The sequence below is a fragment of the Pseudophryne corroboree genome, chromosome 3, assembly GCF_028390025.1.
Source record: "Pseudophryne corroboree isolate aPseCor3 chromosome 3, aPseCor3.hap2, whole genome shotgun sequence".
Lineage (NCBI taxonomy): Eukaryota > Metazoa > Chordata > Amphibia > Anura > Myobatrachidae > Pseudophryne > Pseudophryne corroboree.
In genome coordinates this window covers 211,269,077-211,289,333 of record NC_086446.1, presented here as the reverse complement: position 1 = coordinate 211,289,333, position 20,257 = coordinate 211,269,077, and the positions used below count along the sequence as shown (strand labels likewise).

The 20,257-nt window shown below is 42.9% G+C and overlaps 1 protein-coding gene across 1 annotated transcript in view; it reads left to right on the top strand.

The window, feature by feature from the left end:
* The window catches only part of SGPL1 (sphingosine-1-phosphate lyase 1), a 68,237-nt gene extending 50,016 nt beyond the window's left edge, over positions 1 to 18,221 (top strand). Inside the window, exons 6-14 of the mRNA XM_063958793.1 lie at positions 5,405 to 5,533; positions 7,537 to 7,625; positions 9,542 to 9,650; positions 10,687 to 10,785; positions 11,031 to 11,177; positions 11,335 to 11,573; positions 15,588 to 15,734; positions 16,929 to 17,049; positions 17,823 to 18,221. Coding sequence (XP_063814863.1) covers positions 5,405 to 5,533; positions 7,537 to 7,625; positions 9,542 to 9,650; positions 10,687 to 10,785; positions 11,031 to 11,177; positions 11,335 to 11,573; positions 15,588 to 15,734; positions 16,929 to 17,049; positions 17,823 to 17,963 — 1,221 coding nt within the window. The 3' untranslated portion in view covers positions 17,964 to 18,221. The remainder of the gene's footprint in view (positions 1 to 5,404; positions 5,534 to 7,536; positions 7,626 to 9,541; positions 9,651 to 10,686; positions 10,786 to 11,030; positions 11,178 to 11,334; positions 11,574 to 15,587; positions 15,735 to 16,928; positions 17,050 to 17,822) is intronic.
* Positions 18,222 to 20,257: the final 2,036 nt, after the last annotated feature.

Below are 20,257 nucleotides of genomic sequence, written 5' to 3'. Positions count from 1 at the left end.
GTCTTCATGAGGTAGCGCACAGCACTGCAGCTGTGCGCCATTGCTCTCCGCACACTTCACACCAGCGGTCACTGAGGGTGCAGGGCGCTGGGGGGGGCGCCCTGGGCAGCAATGTAATATACCTATTCTGGCTAAAATATATCACATATAGCCCCTGGGGCTATATGGATGTATTTAACCCCTGCCAGGTTCCAAAAAAACCGGGAGAAAAAGCCCGCCGAAAAGGGGGCGGGGCCTATTCTCCTCAGCACACAGCGCCATTTTCCTGCCCAGCTCCGCTGCGAGGAAGGCTCCCAGGACTCTCCCCTGCACTGCACTACAGAAACAGGGTAAAAACAGAGAGGGGGGGCACTTATTGGCGATATTTATAATATTTGAGCTGCTATAAAGGGAACACACTTATTAAGGTTGTCCCTATATATATTTATAGCGCTTGGGTGTGTGCTGGCAAACTCTCCCTCTGTCTCCCCAAAGGGCTAGTGGGGTCCTGTCTTCTATCAGAGCATTCCCTGTGTGTCTGCTGTGTGTCGGTACGTGTGTGTCGACATGTATGAGGACGATGTTGGCGTGGAGGCGGAGCAATTGCCTGTAATGGTGATGTCACCCCCTAGGGAGTCGACACCAGAATGGATGGCTTTGTTTATGGAATTACGGGATAGTGTCAGCACGCTACAAAAGTCGGTTGACAACATGAGACAGCCGGCAAACCAGTTAGTACCTGTCCAGGCGTCTCAGACACCGTCAGGGGCTGTAAAACGCCCTTTACCTCAGTCGGTCGACACAGACCTAGACACTGACACTGAATCCAGTGTCGACGGTGAAGAAACAAACGTATTTTCCAGTAGGGCCACACGTTATATGATCACGGCAATGAAGGAGGCTTTGCATATCTCTGATACTGCAAGTACCACAAAAAGGGGTATTATGTGGGGTGTGAAAAAACTACCGATAGTTTTTCCTGAATCAGAGAAACTGAATGAAGTGTGTGATGAAGCGTGGGTTATCCCAGATAGAAAACTGCTAATTTCAAAGAAGTTATTGGCATTATACCCTTTCCCGCCAGAGGTTAGGGCGCGCTGGGAAACACCTCCTAGGGTGGATAAGGCGCTCACACGCTTATCAAAGCAAGTGGCGTTACCGTCTCCTGATACGGCCGCCCTCAAGGATCCAGCTGATAGGAGGCTGGAGAATACATTAAAAAGTATATACACACATACGGGTGTTATACTGAGACCAGCAATCGCCTCAGCCTGGATGTGCAGTGCTGGCGTGGCTTGGTAGGAGTCACTGTCTGAAAATATTGATACCCTGGATAGGGACAGTATTTTACTGACTATAGAGCAGTTAAAGGATGCATTTCTTTATATGCGAGATGCACAGAGAGATATTTGCACTCTGGCATCAAGAGTAAGTGCGATGTCCATATCTGCCAGAAGAAGTTTATGGACGCGCCAGTGGTCAGGTGATGCGGATTCCAAACGACATATGGAAGTATTGCCGTATAAGGGGGAGGAATTATTTGGGGTCGGTCTATCGGATCTGGTGGCCACGGCAACGGCCGGAAAATCCACCTTTTTACCCCAGGTCACCTCCCAGCAGAAAAAGCCGCAGGCTTTTCAGCCGCAGTCCTTTCGTTCCTATAAGAACAAACGAGCAAAAGGACATTCCTATTTGCCCCGAGGCAAAGGAAAGGGTAAGAGACTGCAACAAGCAGCTCCTTCCCAGGAGCAGAAGCATTTCCCGGCTTCTACAAAGGCGTCAGCATGACGCTGGGACCTTACAAGCAGACTCAGGGGCGGTGGGGGGTCGCCTCAAACATTTCAGCGCACAGTGGGCTCACTCGCAGGTGGACCCCTGGATCCTGCAGGTAGTATCTCAGGGTTACAGGTTGGAATTCGAGAAGTCCCCTCCTCGCCGTTTCCTAAAGTCTGCTTTGCCAACGTCTCCCTCCGACAGGGCGACGGTATTGGAGGCCATTCACAAGCTGTATTCTCAGCAGGTGATAGTCAAGGTACCCCTCCTACAACAGGGACAGGGGTATTACTCCACGCTATTTGTGGTACCGAAGCCGGACGGCTCGGTAAGACCGATTCTAAATCTAAAATCTCTGAACCTGTACATACAAAAATTCAAGTTCAAGATGGAGTCACTCAGAGCAGTGATAGCGAATCTGGAAGAAGGGGATTTTATGGTGTCCTTGGACATCAAGGATGCTTACCTTCATGTTCCAATTTGTCCTTCACACCAAGGGTACCTCAGGTTCGTGGTCCAAAACTGTCATTATCAGTTTCAGACGCTGCCGTTTGGATTGTCCACGGCACCCCGGGTCTTTACCAAGGTAATGGCCGAAATGATGATCCTTCTTCGAAGAGAAGGCGTCTTAATTATCCCTTACTTGGACGATCTCCTGATAAGGGCAAGATCCAGAGAACAGCTGGAGGTCGGAGTAGCACTAACCCAAGTAGTGCTCCAACAACACGGGTGGATTCTGAATTTTCCAAAATCCCAACTGATCCCGACGACACGTCTGTTGTTCCTAGGGATGATTCTGGACACTGTTCAGAAAAAGGTATTTCTTCCGGAGGAGAAAGCCAGGGAGTTATCAGATCTAGTCAGGAACCTCCTAAAACCAGGAAAAGTATCTGTGCATCAATGCACAAGAGTCCTAAAAAAAAATGGTAGCTTCTTACGAAGCGATTCCATTCGGCAGATTCCATGCACAAACTTTTCAGTGGGATCTGCTGGACAAATGGTCCGGATCGCATCTGCAGATGCATCAGCGGATAAAATTGTCCACAAGGACAAGAGTGTCTCTGCTATGGTGGTTGCAGAGTGCTCATCTGTTAGAGGGCCGCAGATTCGGCATACAGAACTGGGTCCTAGTGACCACGGATGCCAGCCTGAGAGGCTGGGGAGCGGTCACACAGGGAAGAAACTTCCAGGGCGTGTGGTCAAGCCTGGAGACGTCTCTTCACATAAATATACTGGAGCTAAGAGCAATCTACAATGCTCTAAGCCTGGCAAAACCTCTGCTTCAGGGTCAGCCGGTGTTGATTCAGTCGGACAACATCACGGCAGTCGCCCACGTAAACATCCCGGGAGTGGACAACTGGGAAGCAGACTTCCTCAGCAGACACTATCTGCACCCGGGAGAGTGGGGACTTCATCCAGAAGTCTTCCACATGATTGTGGTCCATTGGGAAAGACCAATGGTGGACATGATGGCGTCCCGCCTCAACAAAAAACTGGACAGGTATTGCGCCAGGTCAAGAGACCCTCAGGCAATAGCTGTTGACGATCTGGTAACACCATGGGTGTACCAGTCAGTGTATGTGTTTCCTCCTCTGCCTCTCATACCAAAAGTACTGCGAATTATACGGCAAAGGGGAGTAAGAACGATACTCGTGGCTCCGGATTGGCCAAGAAGAACTTGGTACCCGGAACTTCAGGAGATGCTCACGGAAGATCCGTGGCCTCTACCTCTAAGACGGGACCTGCTTCAGCAGGGACCGTGTCTATTCCAAGACTTACCGCGGCTGCGTTTGACGGCATGGCGGTTGAACGCCGAATCCTAAGGGAAAAAGGCATTCCGGAAGAGGTCATCCCTACCCTGGTAAAAGCCAGGAAGGAGGTGACTGCACAACATTATCACCGCATTTGGAGAAAATATGTTGCGTGGTGTGAGGCCAGGAAGGCCCCGACGGAGGAATTTCAACTGGGTCGATTCCTACATTTCCTGCAAACAGGATTGTCTATGGGCCTCAAATTAGGGTCCATTAAGGTTCAAATTTCGGCCCTGTCGATTTTCTTCCAGAAAGAATTGGCTTCAGTTCCTGAAGTCCAGACTTTTGTAAAAGGAGTACTACATATACAGCCCCCGGTTGTGCCCCCAGTGGCACCATGGGATCTTAATGTAGTTTTGGATTTTCTCAAATCCCATTGGTTTGAGGCACTCAAATCGGTGGATTTGAAATATCTTACATGGAAAGTAACCATGCTACTGGCCCTGGCTTCAGCCAGGAGAGTGTCAGAATTGGCGGCTTTATCGTATAAAAGCCCATATCTGATTTTCCATTCGGACAGGGCAGAACTGCGGACGCGTCCTCACTTTCTGCCTAAGGTGGTTTCAGCGTTTCACCTGAACCAGCCTATTGTGGTGCCTGCGGCTACTAGCGATTTGGAGGATTCCAAGTTGCTGGACGTTGTCAGAGCATTGAAAATATATATTTCAAGGACGGCTGGAGTCAGAAAATCTGACTCGCTGTTTATACTGTATGCACCCAACAAGCTGGGTGCTCCTGCTTCTAAGCAGACGATTGCTCGTTGGATTTGTAGCACAATTCAACTTGCACATTCTGTGGCAGGCCTGCCACAGCCTAAATCTGTCAAGGCCCATTCCACAAGGAAGGTGGGCTCATCTTGGGCGGCTGCCCGAGGGGTCTCGGCATTACAACTCTGCCGAGCAGCTACGTGGTCAGGGGAGAACACGTTTGTAAAATTCTACAAATTTGATACCCTGGCTAAGGAGGACCTGGAGTTCTCTCATTCGGTGCTGCAGAGTCATCCGCACTCTCCCGCCCGTTTGGGAGCTTTGGTATAATCCCCATGGTCCTGACGGAGTCCCAGCATCCACTAGGACGTCAGAGAAAATAAGATTTTACTTACCGATAAATCTATTTCTCGTAGTCCGTAGTGGATGCTGGGCGCCCATCCCAAGTGCGGATTGTCTGCAATACTTGTACATAGTTATTGTTACAAAAAAATCGGGTTGTTATTGTTGTGAGCCGTCTGTTCAGAGGCTCCTACGTTTGTCATACTGTTAACTGGGTTCAGATCACAAGTTGTACGGTGTGATTGGTGTGGCTGGTATGAGTCTTACCCGGGATTCAAAATCCTTCCTTATTGTGTACGCTCGTCCGGGCACAGTATCCTAACTGAGGCTTGGAGGAGGGTCATAGGGGGAGGAGCCAGTACACACCACCTAGTGGTCAAACTTATAAATTTTGTGCCCTGTCTCCTGCGGAGCCGCTATTCCCCATGGTCCTGACGGAGTCCCAGCATCCACTACGGACTACGAGAAATAGATTTATCGGTAAGTAAAATCTTATTATTTGAACTGACCTGTAAACTCATAAGCCTGCAAATTGGATTTTAGTTAAGAGCTTGTTTGCACATTTTTGGAACATTTCGGTTGTTAATAGTCACATAAAAGCACATTAAATCAGACCTCCCCTACATTTTAATACTGCGTTTAAAATTATGTAGTTTCGCTGTCCATATGAATTCAGCCTTTAAGTTGACCTCTATCTTGTTTGTTAGCTCTTTTCAGTATACCAATTTTGTAAGCAGAATTTTCAATACAGTATATTGTGTATGGTTGCTATTGTTAATTGGTGTATTACAGGTGTATGAAGAGTTTGCATGGAGCAATCCTTTACATCCGGATATTTTCCCTGGTGTGCGTAAAATGGAAGCAGAAGTCGTAAGAATGGCATGCACCCTTTTTAACGGAGGGCCTGATACTTGTGGGGCAGTAAGTAAAGTCTTTATTGAAAAATAAACTTTGTCCCAATAGTGTGTTGTATAAAATAACTGCTCTGAGTAATGCAGTATTTGGTATCTCCTGTTCCGTATTACAGTATTATGCATTACTAGTTACTGGATGGAACTGCCGGGAACCGGTGCTCTATCACGCTGAGGTGTGTGTGCCCGAACGGGCACGCAGACACACGTGTGGCGCTACCTAGTGGCCGCCAGTGCACCATAGAGGTGCTGAGCAGTATTAGCCTTTATTATATTGGATGCTCCTGCTGTTATAGTTTCCACAACCATCACTGTAATTAATATACTTTAAATTTTTTTTTTTTTTTTGTAAAGACTCCTAATATATGGCCTGAATGCTACTTTAGGACCTTATTCAAAGACTGGAATGAGAATTATGAGTAGAGTGGACATGCAAGCTGGTTTAAGTACAATGGGGGTTTTAAAAGTTATTTCTTTAATTTATTAAACGATAACATGCACATTGCATGGTAACATACTTTATTGTTTGGGGAACCATGGTAGTCCCTGTACATAGCATTCTATAACACCATAAAACCCACTGGTCTTGCTTTTACACCAAATATAACTACAGTATATAGGACCCTTTTTCAGTTCCTTGAGATAAGTATGCCATGTGCATTAGGTTTCTGAATTATTACAGACAAGCATTCTGTGGAATAGAATTTCTAGTGATCTACTGTGAACCACAGCTAAAAAAGGTTATAAATGTATCTATCATGTAGGCATTAGCAGCTGTACAGTTTGTGTAACACTATTTTATTTTGTGTATTACACACACTGAGGTTCTTTTTTTGTGTTACTCTGTCCTAGGTTTCAACTAATTATGTTTAAAAGCATACTGTAAAACCAACAGCTCTGCTTGTTAACTAGTTTGTTTGTTTTTTTTTGTTTGTTTTTTGCATGCATTTTCATATGTATTTTTTTTCATGTACAAAGGTAGCGGCTGTTTGGTTAAAGCTGCCGTAGACAGTTTTTTTTCCCTGTGGTGACTGATGTGACAGCGAACAGGAAGTTTGCTATTATGCAGCTGTACTTCATGCATAATTTTTTACAGACTGTTGCCCAATACATAGTGTAGAAGAGACCAGTTCCCTGACGGGTCCAGCAGTATGTTTCATAGTCACATTGGTTTTGCCAGCCTTTTTACACCGTTTTGAAACGTCTAATGATAGGAGGTCAGGTAGTACAACAATGTAATAGTATTGGTGTTACACACCAGTAATTACTAAACTCCCTGGATTTTGCTACTCTAAATCTTAAAACTGATACTCCACAAAAATAGTGAAACTAATAGTAAATACTACGTATGGTAGATCGTTCTGTACGTTATCTTTTATGGCTATAGTAGTAGGTCATTTATACAAGGTCAAAACAGGCAAATCTCACTAAAAAGCATTGTGTACAATGCAATGAGAATTGTTTACAGTCCTACACGTTTCCGTTCCTTAGCTCAGTAGCGTGATCACTGCTCCCTTCCTATTGCATTTCTCATGCAGTCCTGTCACAGTGGTATCTGTGGAAATATTAGCATTTTTGTGTCGTGTCCCCCCCCCCCAATCCCCCCACCCCCCCCCCATGCACTTTTGTTGGTACGTATTTGAAAATATCCAAAAAAACGAACCACAGCATTGGAACGAGGGAACATGTAACCTATTGAACCACCTAATTAACAAATGTGCAAAGTATTAATGAGGCCCCTGTAATACTGGTGCATGTAGACTGTTGTCAAACCTCTATATCGGGCATTTCCAACCTTGGTCCTCAAGGCACATTAACAGTGCTGATTTTTAGTGATAGCCAGGCTTCACTACAGATGGGTAAATCAAAATAACTGAGGGACTCATTAAGTCACTTGTACTCAAGCATGGATATCACTAAAACCTGGTATGTTAGTGTGCCTTGAGGACCGAGGTTGCGAATGCCTGATCTATATGAAATGGTTCCTACATCCAACTTCTTTTGATTTTGTAGGTTACATCCGGAGGGACAGAAAGCATCCTTATGGCCTGCAAAGCATACAGAGATCTGGCACTTGAGAACGGAATTAAGCACCCAGAAATGTAATATTTAATTTTGTATTTTTACTAATAAGATTTAGTGTATGTTGTAATTATTACTATTTTTTTTTTAAGGCATTCATTACTGTCCAGACATTTGGCATGATTGCCAACGTTCTACAGTACACCTGTGTCTAATTTGACCCACATGCTAGTAGCAGGGTCCTATGAGGCCCAATTAGTACTTATAAACTATACCTGTATGGATAAGTGCAGGACATGAAGTCAGGATAATGACTGGGACAGGCAATAGAAACTATTTTTACTAGTAAAATCAGATAGTGTGTTTTGCCAGACTTATTAAACTGACATCATACTGAAAGTAATGGTGTACAAACTATGGCTCTGTGAGGAAGTGCAGATTCCAGATGTCTCATCTTTTCACTTCTGTTTCCAGTAGTTCTAATGATAGTATAATATTAATCAAACATTCTTCCATTGTCTGGTAAATTTGGCTATGGAGGCATGTATGATCTAATTTAAGTTCTTTTTCTTTTATTTTGTATGCTTGTTTTATTTGTTTTTTAAACCTATGGAAATAGTTTTAACATAGCAGATCAGCTACTGTGGCCAGTGGCTGTCATTCAGAGCTTGGATGCAGATAACTGTACTCATACCTTGTTTCTATGATAACTTCCATTATAATATGCAGACACGATAAGTCGTTTCCCCACCAAAGTATTTAATGTTATCCTACCATATTCCTTCAATTATTAGGTTATTGGTTCATTTTGATATCAGAAAAAATTATATTAAAACCAGAAAGACTATTCTTTCCCCAGGAAGGGTGCGATTTTGGGGTGGATTAAAGACATGGTTAGAGATGAATAGGTGAATTATTATTGAAGTAGCTAGATACAAACATTTTAATAACAATGATGTACAATTTCTAGGAGTGTAAACCACAGCAGTCAAGGTACACAGGGCTTCTTGTCCTACAAACTTATTTTTTGCATGGTAATATAGAAACACTAGTTGTCACAGACCTAAAATACCTGTCTATTCATTATTGACTCTTCCTTTAGCTTAAGGCAAAGGTTCTCAAATGCGGCCCCCAAGGCACCCCAATGGTCCAGGTTTTAGGTATATCCATGGCTCAGCACAAGCATGGATAAACTTAAAACCTGGACCTTTGGAGTGAATTGAGGACAGCATTTGAGAACCTCTGGCTTAAAGTCAATTTCAGTATGTTTCAAAAGGCACACATCCAGGCCTACTACTGTAGTTCTCCTGAAGTCTACAACCAAAGATAAGCGGAGCAACCAATAATTTAAAATGTTCTTTTTCTTTTTTTTGACAGCTGAATCAAACCAGAGAACACTACACAATTATCATTCTTACATGGACCATACATTTCCCTAAAGATTATCGAGGCGATTGTTTTTACATGCAGTTTGTCCGACGATCTGTGTACACCCTGCATTTGTAGGCCCTAAGTGGTAGGTTAGGCTGCGAGTTGGGAGGGATAGGGGGGTAGAGGAGAGGGTATAACACCCCTTACTCACCCGTCGGCTTCTACACAATCGGGATCCCGACGTCTGTATTTGGAATGTCTGGATCCTGTGCGCTGGCTTTTCCTACTGAACCCGGGTAGAAGATGTATCACCCTGTTCATAGACTAGGCCTAGGTGTAGTACATACACTCCCCCAGGATGGTCACAATTAAACACCATATTACGGGAGCAAAATACACACATTACGGTTGTCGTCTTGGGAACTGGGCACTGTATTGCCTACTAAATTGTCTTAATATTTTGTTATTCATAAGTCCGTACAATAGCCTTAAATATACAAGTCCTTTCCTGTGTTTTTAAGTAGATTTTTTATTTTCTATTCTAAATGTTAAATGTTGTAGTAACATTGCACTTATGTTGTGATGTTTACTTCTGTATTCTTTCTGTATTATGTGTTCACTGTAGCATTGCTCCTGTAAGCGCCCATGCTGCATTTGACAAAGCGGCTCATTATTTTGGAATGAAGATGGTGCACATCCCCCTGTGCAAGAAGACTATGAAAGTGGATGTGAAGGTTAGAAAATGTTTTGGTAAAACACAGATTCATCCTTCTACATCTATTCTCAATGCGCCATGCAGTGCGAGATGCCTGGAGTGAGTAACCCACCAGGTCCCACGCTTCTTTGCTAACTTCTGGCATCTTTTTTGACAAAAATGTGTCTCAGTCGCAAACACAGTGTGGCTAGAATGCACAGCGAGACTGTGCTGATTAATTAGATATGACACTTGTATATTGTGTGACTGAGAGACTGTATACGGAGCAGATCAAAACTTGGATTGGAAAATAGCTGCTGCTACATTGTAGCATTTCATATACAGATTCAGAGACTCTATTGCACACAGATATACAAGTTTCATATAGCAAATTAATCAGCACAGTCTCCTCTAAGATGCATTTTTCAGCAAAAAAAGACGCCTAACACTATAAGATTCTCCTGCGACCCGGGGTACCAAGAGAGGCTGCTTAGTATGACTGCAGCAAAGATGTATGAGGACATATGTGTACATGTGCTATGGGATGACCATTCCATAATAACCACCAAAGTCATAATCCCTGCCCTCCACCAGTTAAGCTACAAAGGCCATCAAGTTTCCATTGTGTAAAGACAAGAGATCCTATAGAGCTGTTACCATTGGAGACTAGGCCAAGAAGGTAATCGAAATCTGCTTGGACAAAAGATGTGCAGCGAATGTGGTACCTAACTGGAAAGTGGAACTGGCTGTCCTATGAAGTGCCTGCATTCAGTGCACATCTCCCATCCAGACAATTACAGTCCTTTAACTCCAAATAAGATACATTGTGCCCAATGGAATGTATTTTTATTTTATTTTATTTTTTACTGTTTGGTTTCTTTTGTAACTGAGGGGTCAGAGACAAACAGCATGGCGAGGCCACACTTACATTTCATATCACATTCATTACTTGTCTTATTGTCCCTTAATGGAGAATCTTTTTATGTTGCTGAACTTTTATGTTTTGCAGAATATTTGTCCTCTGACTTTGAGTCACTTTTTTTATTTTATTTTTTGTTTTTGTGTGTGTTTTCCAGGCAATGAGAAGGGCCATTTCTAAGAACACCGTCATGTTGGTTTGTTCAGCTCCCCAGTTTCCTCATGGTGTTATTGATCCAATAGAAGATGTAGCTAAGGTAAGAAATGTTAAATATGAACTCCCAGCTAGAATTTGTGTAAAACAATTGCGAGAAATCATAAATTCAGTAAAGGAGGAATATTTCAGTAGGTCACAAAAGACTGTGCACCTAGAAAAGGTTTGTAGCTTTGTACATTTCATTCTGTTACTGTAAACCTTTTCATAATTGTGTATTGTAACCTTAAGGTAAAATGAGAATTGCAAGCTGGATTTTATGATTTTTTTTTTTTTGTCTTTGATTAGCTGGCACTGAAATACCAAATCCCATTTCACGTGGATGCTTGTTTGGGTGGGTTCCTCATTGTGTTTATGGAGAAAGCTGGTTTCCCTCTTCCGCCATTTGACTTCAGGGTAAAAGGAGTGACTAGCATCTCTGCAGATACCCACAAGGTAAAATACCCAAAGGAAAAGTGGACATATTTTTGTTTCCTAAAGACCAAACTAAGCTACATGCAAGCAATTTATCACTGTATCATGTACAATATACTGCAGGTTATCTGACACAATTTTAAAAGGAGACCACTTATATTTGTTTATCTCTTTCCAGTATGGTTATGCACCCAAAGGATCCTCAGTGATACTGTATAGGAACAAGGACTATAGGAAATATCAGTTCTTTGTTACCTCCGACTGGCCTGGTGGCCTCTACGCATCACCTTCCATAGCTGGTTCTCGTCCTGGTGGAATAATAGCTGCCTGTTGGGCGACCATGATGCACATTGGAGAGAATGGATATGTTGAAGCCACTAAAAATATCATTAATACAGCACAATTAATCAGAAAAGAGTAGGTTGTATACACAATGTCTATGCTTAAATTTTTTTTTTTTTGTGTATATTTTTTTTAATAGCCTGTTTGAATTGTTGCAGCTCATCTACAGCAGCATATATCATATTTACATATTAATCCTGCTTATTACTATAAAAGTAGAATCCAGGCCAGTGTCACTCTACTTCAAGCAGTATATGTGTCCCAAACGCCTCCTGAACATTTAGCTTAAACACAATATGACCGTGATCTCATAGTAGTTGAGTCTTTAGAGCTTGTTGGATCCAGAGCAGCTCTTCTAGAGCACCTCTAGAGATAAAGCGTTTTTAACATGCTTTCAAAGATGTCTGGATGTCACTGACATTCAAGCCTATTTTCTCTCACTGTGGTTCTCAAACTCTGCCCTCAAGAAACCAAACAGTTCACGTTTTCCAGGTCACCTAGCAGGTACACCGGTGTATTCATTACTCACTGACACCTTTTAAAAGTTTTTATAGGAATTACCAAAAAAAAAAAAACCCATGCAATTACATCTTCATTGGAGTACCCACACATTGACCAAACTTCCTGTAAAGTCCACTTTAAATGTTTTATAGGGATACAAATACACAATCAGAAAATTTATGTGGGAGAATTATTTGTGTTTAATTTATATAAGGGGAGGATCATGCAAAAAAACTGTATTTTTGCCTGACCCATATGATTTCTATAGACTACAATAAGTGTTTAAGGCTCATATGGGACAATCTACTCTAAAGGTTGGTACACACTATGCGATGTGTGTACCCAGCCACATCGCATACAATGGGACCCAGCATTGGCAAGTGCATACACACTTGCCAATGTGGGCAACATGGCCCTAGCTAGCGACATCCCCCGCCAGTCCTGCATGTAGGGCCGGTGGAGGATGTTGCTGACGACCTGCCGAGAGCACATCATCAGCGATGTAGTGGGTACACACTAGACAATGTGCCCGGTATGTCGGTCCAATTCGCCAGATCAGAGGGCATAACGTGTAGTGTGTACCCAGCTTAAGTTTGATTCAAATAACTTTTTTTTAATTAAAACTGTTGCAGCACAATGATAGTGTAGCTGTCTGAAGCATAAAATTGGTAAATGTCTGGCAGTATAGAAAATAAAATTAATCAGTTATTATGTAGCCTTTGCAAATCATCAAGTTCAGCACTGTCTAGTTCTGCAGACAGATTACCTTTACACTTGTATAATGTCCAATACATACAATTAATTATTCACCCATCTGTAATACCATCCATAACTTTCATGCACTGTTTTCTTTTTGAGTAAATTTATGTTAAATTGCACATATAAGGAAACACTTCTGCCGTTTTTACTTTTTCTTCTCCAAAAGTAAACCTATGATTTCCCCAAAGATTATCTATTTATGAGATGTAGAAATAGTATACTGATCATTGACTGGTTTCAGAGAGACCATTCCATGTTTAGTGCCACAATAAAGGATTCACATTATACATACAACACACACAGAAATTTATGAACTAGCTCAAAGGCACAAATGGGCTGTAAGCCATAACAACCAGACAATAATTAGATTTCGATGTCTGGTGTAAATTAGACAATGAAAGTAATTGGCTGATTGGTTGTTACGGCTTTAATGCCGATTTGTACTTGAGTAGTGTTCGTAGATAACCCATATTGTATGTTTTTTCCCTGCGAATGCACATTTTACTGTTTGTATGCAAGGTTTCATAAAGGTTTAATTTTAATGAGCATTCCTTTTGATCTCCCACTTAGCACTAGAAAATTACTTTAATAGTATAACAAATCAGACTTCAGGCCAAAAGTATTCTTCGTATTTACTAAGGGGAAATTAACTTTACAGTTAGTATGTGATGAATAAACTTAAATTGTTTTGATTTCTCACTGTATCTATACATTACATGAGCTTGTAATAAGGATATTCTATTTTTAGTATAAATACTTTAAAGAAGTGTTTTTGCTGACCTTTTTTTTTTAATTATTATTCTGGGAGCGCATTACGCATCACATTTAGGATGAGATACATCTCGCCACTTATTGGGCACATACCAGCGTTAATAATGCTGGTATGTAGCTAGAAATGCGCAAAGCACTGGTCTCCCAATAAGAGCTGACCTTTACAGTAGAAGGACTTCTGTGTTTGCGTCGGCTGACATGCACACCACAGGGGACACTTGGAGGGATCCAATAGCTCAATCCAAAGACAAGCCCATGGGCTTCTATTAGACAACACCATCTACAGATTGAGTTCCCTAACTGATCCATGCTGCAGAATGTATCTCATTCCGGAGCTTGTTACATTTGGGATTGCACCTAAAACTCAGAAAACTCAATCTGTTTAAGTTTTGGCTACATTTTTACCTCTAGTTCATCCAACCCCCAGTATCTGGCTTTATTTATTTGCCCTATACCCTTTTGTTTTGGACTCTGAATACAATGAAGACCAATTACTATTATTTTTTATTATTATTTTTTCTTAAATTTTTATTTTTTAGTTATAAGGTACAACAAAGGTTCTGCAGCACCTTTTTTTATAAGGTTCATATATACAGAGACAGTATGAACAGAACATGAAAAAATATAGTTTCGTGGACAAGGTTTAGAAACATTTCTGCAGCAGCAGTCATAGAACCAAAATAAGCAGCAGGGTGGCCGAACCCAAAGGTTTGGTGCTGCTGTTGGCAGTGGGAATGTGATTGTTTAAATTAGGAAAAGCACATGAAGAAAAAGATCCCTATTCATGAAAGTTTACAGACAAGGGTGTCACAAAGGGGTGAGACACTTCTTCATCAAAGCTTTCCACCTCTCAACCTAACCCACTGATCCATGCTCACTGTCTCACCCCTCTGGGTGTCACAGAGGGGTGAGACAGTGAGCATGGATCAGTGGGTTAGGTTGAGAGGTGGAAAGCTTTGATGAAGAAGTTGGTCTTGAGAGGTGGAGAGTCTGATAGGGAGAGTTCCAGTGGTAGCATGGGCAAAATCTTGGAGATGGAACTGGGAGGAGAGGTGATGTTAATATGTGGACCAAAGTGAGCTGCAGTGTGAAGGGAGATAAAATCTGAGCTGTAAATAGGAGAGGATTAGGGGGGTCATTCCGAGTTGATCTCTCGCTAGCTGTTTTTAGCAGCCGTGCAAACACATAGTCGCCGCCCACAGGGGAGTGTATTTTCGCTTTGCGAGTGTGCGAACGGCTGTGCAGCAGCCGAGCTCTGCAAAAACATTTTGTGCAGCTTCTGAGTAGGTCTGGACTTACTCAGCCCTTACGATCACTTCAGCCTGGTCGTGTCCGGAACTTACGTCAGACACCCGCCCTGCAAACGCTTGGACACGCCTGCGTTTTTCCAAACACTCCCAGAAAACAGCCAGTTGCCACCCACAAACGCCTTCTTTCTGTCAATCTCTGTGCGATTGGCTGTGCGAATGGATTCTTCGTTAAATCCATCGCTCAGCAATGATCCGCTTTGTACCCGTATGATGCACATGCACATTGCGGTGCATGCGCAGTAGTGACCTGATCGCTACGCTGCTAAAAATGGCAGCGTGCAATCAGGTCGGAATGACCCCCTGGGTGAGAGCGTTGTGAGTGTGAGAAGTTTGAATTGGGTTCTGATTAGGAAGGGGAGCCAGTAAAGGGCTTGTAGGAGAGGGTAGGCAGACTTAATGCGTTTGGAGTGGAAGATAAGTGGGGCAGTAGCACCCACAGACTGGAATGGAGAAAGGTGGGAGACAAGTAGGCCAGATAAAAGATGATTACAGTAGTCCAGTCTAGAGTTGAACAGTGAGTGGATAAGGGTCTCTGTTGACTCCAGGGTGAAAAGGGGTCTGATACTAGAAATATTACTGAGATGACAACAGCAAGCTTGTGAAAGGTAATGGACATGTGGTTTGAATGAGAGAGATAAGTCAAGGATAATGCCAAGACAGTGCACCTGTGGAATAGAGGAGACCACGGTTGTTACTCTATGGTGATATTTTTACATATCCTAGTTTTTCACTGTGTATATTTTTCCAGGTTGCAAAAGATTAAGGAAATCTTTATTTTTGGGAATCCCGAGGTATCAGTGATTGCACTTGGTTCAGATGTTTTTGACATCTATCGCTTGTCAAACTCCTTGACAGCGAAAGGCTGGAATCTGAATACTCTCCAGTTTCCTTCTAGGTAAGTGTTTTTATTTATGAAAAGCAAGTGTAGTGGCTGGCAGGCAAGTTAAGATTTCATATAATATAGTAATGACCACTGACATACCTATTCTGTAGTACAAATTTGAAAGGATATACAACGTTTTGCATTATATCAAGCTTTTAAGCAGAAACTCCACCCATACTCCAGCCAATGCATATTGTATCTACCGTATTTTTCGGACCATAAGACGCACCTGACCATAAGACGCACCTAGTTTTTAGAGGAGGAAAACAGGAAAAAAAATATTCTGAACCAAATAGTGTAATAAGCTTACAATCTATACTGTAGACACAGACATCAGCTTTACAGGCCATTTACATAGAATACGGTACACAGATTTTTCTGGGACAGTGTGTGACAGAGGCAGCCACACAAGCACAGCCATAGTCACAGTACAGAGCTGACGAGAACCTTTTTACCTCACAACATACAGATGACGGCGAGGCAGCAGCAGCAATACTTTGGAGGAGGCAAGGGGAGGAAGCGGGGGAGTCATGTTATGCCGCCTCTCAGATGACGGCGAGGCAGCAGCAGCAGTACTTTGGAGGAGGCAAGGGGAGGAAGCGGGGGAGTCACGTGATGCCGCCTCTCGGATGACGGCAAAGCAGCAGCAGCAGCAGACAGGACCCGCCGCTACCCACACTCGTAACTGCTGCCTCTCCCACCCAGTGCGCTCCCACCCAGCGCATTGAGAGCGCATTGAGAGCGCTCCATAAGGTTTTTACTCCTGCTCTGTTAATCGGACCATAAGACACATATTCGGACCATAAGACGCATGTACTTTCCCCCCCACATTTTTGGGGAGAAAAAGTGCGTCTTATGGTCCGAAAAATACGGTACTTCATTCTTTTCTATTCCTGTCACTAAGTTGCGGGCATTCCTTAGTCTAAGTGGCCCTGTCAATGAGCATTTATGGAAGCTTGTCGTCATAGTTACATTATTAGGATACATTTGTTTAACTCTGGCTTTGAACATTAAAGTTATGCTTTATGTTAATAACTGGTTTGGTAATGGTGTGTGTGTGTGTGTGTGATCTGTCTAGCTGAGGCCAGGAAGCCAGCCACTAAGTGCACATTCATCAGTGTTTGCTTAATATTTGCTGCATACACTCTGAAAGTGTTAAAATAGTACTACATGCCTGATTGACATTTGCTCTCTTTAATGTGACAGTATTCATATATGTCTTACACTGCTGCATACAAAACCTGGAATAGCACAAAGTTTTGTCAAAGATGTTCAAGACTCTGTGTCTGAAATAATGAAAAATCCTGGAGCCAAAACTACCGGCGTGGTAATTATGTTTTTGTTACATCATTTTGACTTTACATTTTAGTATACTTAGACAAATGGTGGTGGGTTGTCTTAGGCACAATCTATTCCGCGATATTTGTTTTATCCAAACAGCACCAGTCACCTACATGCTACATATGAAGTGGGTACCTGTAAGCCCTAGAAATAAGCCAGTTGTATTTACTGTGTTACATCGGCAGAATGTCTTCTGAATTTGCCACCTTAAATGACGTTGCCCATCTTCTGGACAGATGTAGATATTAATTTAGTAGGTTTGGCCTAAAATAACCTTTATGCATTTAGATCCCATCATTCAGTACTTGGACATTATTCTTATTTTGTGGTCACAACCTTTGTATTACTGTGGTAATTTGACAGTGTCTCCCCATTTCTTTTTATGATGAGCTGACAATTTTATATACCAATTTCTAAATATTACTAGTAGCTCTTGAATGGAAGGTAACTTGGATTTTTAGTTTTATGGCGCTATGACAAATTATAACACAAGTTTCACTGACCTGATGGCCATAAATGAATAGATTTAGTCATTGCTTTTAGTTAGTTTTCCTTAACCAACCAATGCCTGTTGTGTGACTTGTAAAATAAGCTGTTTATTCTCATTTGATGCAAGGGGGTGAAAAATCTATATAATATTTTACAGTCCTAAAATTAAAATGACTCTTGGCAAAACCATGATAATGGATATAACTGTATGTACTTGTATTAATGTGTGTTTTGTTTTATATAAACTTAATCTTCCTTTTCTTTTAATAGGGTGCTATATATGGGATGGCACAGACCATTCCAGACAGGTCCATGGTTACAGACATCTCCAAAGCTTTCCTGGACTGCTTGTATCTCACAGAAATGCCTTCAAGTACCAAACAGATAAATGGTTCCCCTGGACACCACTAGGCACAACTACTTTCCTATGAGCGGTACTATGCAGAACGGTTACACAGGGCAGCAGGAGCTCACAAAAAATGTTTTTTTTGTTTTTTTTTACTTTTTTGTATCTTTTTAAAAGGGATGTGTGTCTGAGCTAATCTCCCCCCCCCCCCCTTCCCCAAATAGCAAAGGTACTTGTAGCCTAGAAATGTTTGTTCTTTACTGTATAGTGTAACCTTTGCATAATTTATTTGCAGCATAAATACTTTAAAATATTTGTAGAAATGATTGCACATTTTAATTCTGGTTGTAATATCTATCTTGCCAGATACCATCTAGAACCCTGAGTTAACTGTGACTTCTGATGGGCAAATTTGCTTGTACTGTACTACTAATGATGACTTTTCACTTTTAATATGGGACGTTGTCTGTAAGTGAATACAAAGCACTGCAGATTCATTATCTGTAATTTCTCTAACGTCCTAAGTAAGGACCATGGGGAATAGCGGCTCCGCAGGAGACTGGGCACATCTAAAGAAAGCTTTAGGACTATCTGGTGTGCACTGGCTCCTCCCCCTATGACCCTCCTCCAAGCCTCAGTTAGATCTCTGTGCCCGAACGAGAAGGGTGCACACTAGGGGCTCTCCTGAGCTTCTTCGTGAAAGTTTTAGTTTAGGTTTTTTATTTTCAGTGAGACCTGCTGGCAACAGGCTCACTGCATCGAGGGACTAAGGGGAGAAGAAGCGAACTCACCTGCGTGCAGAGTGGATTGGGCTTCTTAGGCTACTGGACATTAGCTCCAGAGGGACGATCACAGGCCCAGCTTGGATGGGTCCCAGAGCCGCGCCGCCGGCCCCCTTACAGAGCCAGAAGGCAGAAGAGGTCCGGAAAATCGGCGGCAGAAGACGTCCTGTCTTCAACAAGGTAGCGCACAGCACTGCAGCTGTGCGCCATTGCTCTCAGCACACTTCACACTTCGGTCACTGAGGGTGCAGGGCGCTGGGGGGGGGCGCCCTGAGACGCAATAAAAACACCTTGGCTGGCGAAAATACATCACATATAGCCCCCAGGGCTATATGGATGAATTTTAACCCCTGCCAGAATCCATAAAAAAGCAGGAGAAAAGTCCGCGAAAAAGGGGCGGAGCCTATCTCCTCAGCACACTGGCGCCATTTTCCCTCACAGCTCCGTTGGAGGGAAGCTCCCCTGGCTCTCCCCTGCAGTCACTACACTACAGAAAGGGTTAAAAAAGAGAGGGGGGCACTAATTAGGCGCAGTATTAACTATACAGCAGCTATAAGGGGAAAAACACTTATATAAGGTTATCCCTGTATATATATAGCGCTCTGGTGTGTGCTGGCAAACTCTCCCTCTGTCTCCCCAAAGGGCTAGTGGGGTCCTGTCCTCTATCAGAGCATTCCCTGTGTGTGTGCTGTATGTCGGTACTTTTGTGTCGACATGTATGAGGAGAAAAATGATGTGGAGACGGAGCAGATTGCCTGTAATAGTGATGTCACCCCCTAGGGGGTCGACACCTGAGTGGATGAACTGTTGGAAGGAATTACGTGACAGTGTCAGCTCTGTATAAAAGACAGTGGTTGACATGAGACAGCCGGCTACTCAGCTTGTGCCTGTCCAGACGTCTCATAGGCCGTCAGGGGCTCTAAAGCGCCCGTTACCTCAGATGGCAGATATAGACGCCGACACGGATACTGACTCCAGTGTCGACGGTGAAGAGACGAATGTGACTTCCAGTAGGGCCACACGTTACATGATTGAGGCAATGAAAAATGTTTTACACATTTCTGATAATACGAGTACCACCAAAAAAGGGGTATTATGTTCGGTGAGGAAAAACTACCTGTAGTTTTCCTGAATCTGAGAAATTAAATGAGGTGTGTGATGATGCGTGGGTTTCCCCCGATAACAACTGATAATTTCTAAAATGTTATTGGCATTATATCCTTTCCCGCCAGAGGTTAGGGTGCGTTGGGAAACACCCCCTAGGGTGGATAAAGCGCTCACACGCTTGTAAGGGCTCTACCTTCGCCTGAGATGGCCGCCCTTAAGGATCCTGCTGATAGAAAGCAGGAGGGTATCCTAAAAGGTATTTACACACATACTGGTGTTATACTGCGACCAGCAATCGCCTCAGCCTGGATGTGCAGTGCTGGGTTGGCGTGGTCGGATTCCCTGACTGAAAATATTGATACCCTAGATAGGGACAGTATATTTTTGCCTATAGAGCATTTAAAAGATGCATTTCTATATATGCGTGATGCACAGCGGAATATTTGCCGACTGGCATCAAGTCTAAGCGC